Source organism: Glycine soja, chromosome 2 (genome assembly GCF_004193775.1).
Source record: "Glycine soja cultivar W05 chromosome 2, ASM419377v2, whole genome shotgun sequence".
NCBI classification, from domain to species: Eukaryota; Viridiplantae; Streptophyta; class Magnoliopsida; order Fabales; family Fabaceae; genus Glycine; species Glycine soja.
The window spans coordinates 10,373,147-10,379,146 of NC_041003.1; the positions used below are offsets into that span (position 1 = coordinate 10,373,147).

General features: G+C 32.6%; 1 protein-coding gene across 2 annotated transcripts; it reads right to left on the reverse strand.

The window, feature by feature from the left end:
• Positions 1–3,258: 3,258 nt before the first annotated feature.
• Positions 3,259–5,511, reverse strand: LOC114386608 (myb family transcription factor PHL8-like). Of its 2 annotated transcripts, none has more exons than XM_028346646.1 (6): positions 5,045–5,511; positions 4,841–4,914; positions 4,678–4,735; positions 4,509–4,587; positions 4,325–4,394; positions 3,259–4,037 (listed from the first exon to the last, which is right to left on the reverse strand). In XM_028346646.1, the coding sequence occupies exons 1-6, from the start codon at positions 5,175–5,177 to the stop codon at positions 3,399–3,401; spliced, it is 1,053 nt and encodes a 350-aa protein (XP_028202447.1). In that variant the 5' UTR covers positions 5,178–5,511; the 3' UTR covers positions 3,259–3,398. The 2 variants fall into 2 exon arrangements, with proteins under 2 accessions (XP_028202447.1, XP_028202441.1); XM_028346640.1 differs by having other exon boundaries at positions 4,841–4,917; positions 5,045–5,243.
• Positions 5,512–6,000: the final 489 nt, after the last annotated feature.

The window sequence follows — 6,000 nt, forward strand, 5'->3', positions numbered from 1 at the left end:
GTCTTTTTAACAAATCAAAAGTAATCTCATAATCATAAGTCAACTTTATTTTAAAAACTCATAAATCATAACAACCATCTTAAAACACTATTGAGCGTGATTATTAAACTCTCGAGTTAACTCGTTAACTCTTACAAGTTTACAAGTTCATTTATCCTTTGCGAGTTGACTCGTGTGTAAACTCTCTTTTTAGTAGACTTTGGATAAACTCAATAAACTCTAAGTTAAATCGATAGATTCTCGAGTTTACCACCGAGTCAACAAGTTAAAAAATTTGACTAAAAGTCAAATATTTTGGATTGTTTTCTGTTTGTTTAGTGTTCAACATATCTCCATTTGATATGTTGTTCTCGATTGAAAAATTCTCACATCTAATAACATCAAACCCTTGTTCTCTAACAACATCAAATTAAACTCTTGTTCTCTAACAATATCAAACTCTTGATGAGAATACTCTACCTGCTATAACATCTGCAAGTTATTATCTAGTAGTGATGCATTACTAGACTGAGTTATTTAAGTATTGCGAAATTTATTATTTATTATTTTGCTTTATTATGTTGTTGAAATGTTCAATTGGTATGTTATCTATAAATATTTTGTTATTATTTTTGTATGAAATAGACTTTTACGAGTATACAAGTTAAATCTATGAGTTGAATTTATAATATTCTCACGAGTTTATTGAGCGTTGTGGTTTCATTTTCTCTTGGATCGGTTGAAACTAGAAAAAAAAGGAAATAAAGTTAAATCACAATGCTGGTTTTGTCACAGTTTTATTTATTTTTTCTTTTTTGACAACGATTGTCATAGTTAAATAGACATTCTATTTATAATATATAATTTCTAAAGTGTGCAACAATAGGCTAACATTTTAATATTATATATTTTTTTCTCATCATATGTTTTGCTGATGTGGCAGCCTCCTACAATTCCTCACCTTTTTCCTCTTATCCCCTATGCTCACAGAAACTACTACTCAGAAGCCAAATGAATTGTCAGACCATACATGCTTAGTAAAATCATTAGAAGCTGAAAATAAATTAAAAATGAACTGAACGAATCATTAATTTGTTAGGTGGCATAAACATAATCTTTATACATTAGTTATTATTAATTAATAATTATTATCATTTATTATTATTTTTCAATAATATTATCATTTATTATTATACCTCCAGTTGTTACAAACATTTAATATGCATTGGCCAACGTACAGAGATTGAAGTTGAGTGGCTAACATACCCTGCTACACGCAATAGATTAATGTAGAATTGAGCCTTGAAATAGTACCTCTACTCAGTGTTCGAGTTTCTTGCTGTCATAACTGAGGATGTTGAAACTTGATTTGGCTGCAGAATCAGATATGAGAAAGAAGCTTGGTGGTTTTACCATGTTCAATAATGGTGAAACTGAGGATATGAAGGAAGCAAACATAGGGAAAAAAGACTTGCAAACCTGGTAGTTTTAGAATCAGAGCTGAAGTATTATGATTTATGTTGGCATGGAATAGAGCCTTTTCCACAAGTTCTTGTATAATTCATATTCTGATGGAAATGTATTCAAATGATTTTCATTCAGTTTTTTGTATTCATGATCACATTCATCCTCAGGAATTCTAGAAGTAGAGAGGAGTTGTTCAATACTTCAAATTCATGGTGAGAATGGTTTTTCTTTTTGATTTTTTCTCTAAAATTTTTTTTCTAACTAAAAAATGGGTATTTTGCTACTTCCCCACTACTTTTTCATTGATTTTGTCTCTCAATTGTTTGATTATTATTGTTCAATACTTAATTTTAATATACTACAGTAAATTATAATATAGTAAATATTAATGTTTATTATAATTTATTTAGTGTTAAATAGATATAATATAATTAAATCAATATGATAGTGTTGTGTCAAATCTTATATTTTTGTATTTTTTTCCATCTATATTTATATATTTGAACCCTCAACCCTCTGATTTTAAATTTTGTAATTTGCCTCTGTTGAATCAGGATTTTGAATTTGCCTCTGTCAATACACCAGGAGTAGCAGAAAGAGGAACTCGTCTACAGGGAGTTGGTAAGAACACTAATGATTAAAATCAATTATATAAACAAATCACTATAGATCTAATTCTCAATAATAAAGATACAAATGAGATACAAAATGAAAGAGGCAATGAGACCCATCCAAATTGTTTCAATTCACCAAGGCAACAGCCAAGTGAATTATATTCTTGGCTTACCACGTGAGTGAAGGGAGAGAGACCCTAGTTTCCAAATAAGAAAACGAAAGTGCTGTGAGATGCTTATGAACTTGTTTAATTGCTTGCGAGTTCCATATCTAAATTTGATATGGATAATGCATATTCATTTGCGAGTAAATGGATGGCATCATTTGATTTATGAAAATGAGCTATTCAAATTATGTGTTGCCTCTTGGATATCGACAATATTACACCAATAAATTAAAAAGTTAGACCTCATCGAATATAAATTTTCAAATGCGCATGGTTTTTTGACTCATCATTCACCCATTCCTTCATTTTTTCCTTTTGCCGACAACTTAATGCTAATTGTATATGTCATATAAATTTCTTTCTTCCCTTTAGAGGGTTCAAGTAAACTTGTCTAGTTAACATCAATTTGACTTTATATGAACAAACTTAACTAATGTGCCTAACACAACAATCATGGTGAGTTACTTGGAAGTAACAATGGGTTCAAAATGGAATAGTGATCTGGGTTAGACGTTACCAACACATTTTGGTAGGGCCTTTAGAAGGCTAATAATTAAACCAAACCACTGGGTACCCATTACCAACTTGTAACAGCAGAAATTTGTTATCCTGTGGCCCAATATCAGAAGCACCAAGAGATTGAGAAAGAGGGAGGGTGATTACTGGTGGGAGAGGGGTGCCACACCTGACACCAAACCACATATATTTTTTTTATTGTAATATGTTATTGGTCCAAATTACTCACCGCTTTATTGATGACTAATTATTATTGAAGAATCTGACTAATTATTTTTAGTAGAGTCTTGTCTTTTAATCACATTTTTTCAATCTATAATATTTGAATTAAATACCTTACTTAAGAAGATCGAGCCCAATAACCCAATACCATTCATACTAATAACTTATCGATACGCCACACCATATGATTTAAGTGTGTTGCACCTTTTTTTCTTGATCAGGATATACAAGTGCCACACCATACCCTACGATTTTATTTGTGCTGCACCTTTTCTCTTGACCAGGATTGGATATACAGTCAATTGTTCTTTCTTTTTTTCCATTATAATAATAAAAATATACATACTATATAAACATTTCTTTTATGACAATGATTTTGCTACATACGTTTATATAATAATTAATTAGGAAGTGAAGTATATAAAAACCATCTTCATGGTTCCCAAAAGTTTAAACTGCAATTTAAGTCCAATGTTTTTGAACCTGTTGAGTCCATGTCACTCTGACATTGGCTGTTCAAGTCAAGCATTTCTGACAACTTGACTTTCCTCAACAACTTGTTGCCACATCTTTTCCCACATGGTTGCTCAACAACACAGCTTCCATCATCAGATTCTGTTGCTGCTAAACTTCTCTTTCTCCCACTACCCTCATTGCTTGATAAGCCTCCATTGGATGCTTTATCCTCAGTGTGAATCTCCATCAATGGCAATTCAAATGAAACATTATTGGAACTCTTGAATTCCACAATCTCTTCCATTGGCTGTTTCTCTTCCTTTCTCCCTGAGCTTTCAGAAGATGTCAAGGAACTTTCCAGTGAACACATAGTGCCTCTGTCTCTTTTCCTCTCCCCACAGCTTAAACTCAACCCTCTTGTTTCTGTCAGTTCTGAGATGGGAGAACTTGGACAAGCATCGTTGATGATGGTAACTAGCTGAGAAAGTTCAGCTTTTGTGAGTTCTATCCCAACTGGGGAAGAATTGTATCCAGCAAGTGCTTCTTGTGCCTTCTTTAGCACTGATTGTAAATACTTCCCTTGAGCTTCAATTCTGAGCTGCAAATGTTTCTGCACCTGAAATCACCATCCAGTTTTGATTAACATGTCCTTATGCACCATCATTCAAAATTGAGATAAGAGTCAAGGTTTTTAAAAAATTCTGCGATTGTGATTTCATCCACAGCATAAAACTTTTTTTTTACTATCTGCGACCGCAGTGTGACTGCAATTATAGTCATATCAATCACATTCGTTCACAATTTTCCACAATATCAAGGAATGTAATGAAACCGTGACCTGACCGGAATTTAAAACCTTGATAAGAGCAAGTTTAAATTGATAAATCATATTATATGTGCTACCTCAATTTGTTCATAGAGTTTCCTTTGCACTTCCATTTGCATTTGGAGAGCTTGAGCAATCTGCATGTTTCTGGTAAGCAAACACAGAACTAGATCAATAAAAGCTCTAGGAAATACCATTTCCCTATGAGACACATAGTCTTTAAAATTAAAATAAAATATTTGATCAATTTCAAATTATTACTCAGTAATTTGATTCTGGGCCCCAAGACTGATTTCCCTGCTGCAATGACCATCACTGCTGCTCTTGGTTTCTATGTAATCTGCACCAAAAAAGGATATATATTATGCCAACTGAGATAATTATCAATCATGCCGTAATTTGCTGTTCAACTAGACACACTACAAGTCACCTTCTTGTTTGTTGTCAGAACAGGTTTCTAGTTGTTGGCTTTTTCCAAGTCTAAATTTCTGTAACCAGAAACATAAAAAAAGAAGTTACAAATCCTGATTTCCAGATTCAGTGAATGGAAAACAAAGAATTATAATATATCATTACAAAAGGGGAATGAATGCCTGTAAATGGCTCTTCAGATGGTACAAAGTGAGTCCTGGAATCCCCATCACCCTCATGAGACTCTTTGGAGTTGCTTCTGCCACATGATGCCACAGTGTGACAAATAATATAAGCTAAGATGTTCTATGAAATCTTAATAATAATAATAGTAATAATAATATGAATAGTAAATAAGGTGTGATCAAGGTTTGTGTTATACTCACTATCTTCACCTCCAAGCTGATTGGTAGCCTCAATGAATCGTCGGTGAAGCTCAGGAGTCCATTTTAGCCTTGGTTTGGAATCAGTGGACAGCACAAAATGCATGGTTTGGTTTTGCATGTTTTGTGGATCCATTTGCTATATTTGGATGAGTTACTACTTACTTGCTGGCAAAGGACTGAAACATAGATAGATGCGTCTTTAGATCCTTTTAGCTATGTATGTATCAATATGTGCCAGCTATAGTTCTCTTTATAACTTGGAGTTGGTTGTGTTGTTCTATGATCTCACTCCATATCAGGAAACATAAGTGGGGTTACGTTGGGGGAATATATGCCATGAGCTGTGGTTCTTCCTCTCTCTCATCCCATTTCATACCAACTTTTCCTTTTTTTTTAAAAAAAAAAAAGATGAAAATTTCCCTATAAGCTTTTTTCTTTGACTTGAATGGAGTGGAGAGAATCTCTGATGCAGCAAAAACAGGGAAAGCAAAACAGCTCAATTTTTTAGTCTTAAAAGGAGAGAAAAGAGGGAAAGTGTGTGGTTTGTTTTTATCTTGCTGTTTTCCCACTTCACTATCTATCTCTATGGTTGATTCCCTACTGAATTAGGTAGGCCCACCATAATGAATAATAGGGTACTACTTTCTTAATGCTGTGAGAAACTTTTGGGAAAAATAAAATCATGGGCATGCTGTTAAGGATATTTTTCATCTTGCTATTCAAAGTGAAAACTAAATGAATTAACCTTTCTTTCAAATTTCATTTTCAAAAGAAGATATTTTTGACACAGTTTTTTTTCCTATATGAAGTAAAAATAGCTTCAAGTCCAACAAAATACCAAAATATTGAATAGTTCTCACTTTATTTTTAAATATATTGTTTTTAATTAATATTTTAAATGTTTTTTTGAAATAGTCTAGTCAAATACTTTAATTATGATTTTCTTTTATGTAGTG

Bases quoted from the DNA above. Each gene is read 5' to 3' on its own strand.
- LOC114386608 (XM_028346640.1), bottom strand. From the start codon at position 5,177: ATGGATCCACAAAACATGCAAAACCAAACCATGCATTTTGTGCTGTCC. The intron at 4,588-4,677 runs GTGACTTGTAGT...TTTTTGGTGCAG, and splicing joins TTCTGACAACAAACAAGAAG to ATTACATAGAAACCAAGAGC. The intron at 4,038-4,324 runs GTAGCACATATA...TGGTGATTTCAG, and splicing joins AACTCTATGAACAAATTGAG to GTGCAGAAACATTTGCAGCT.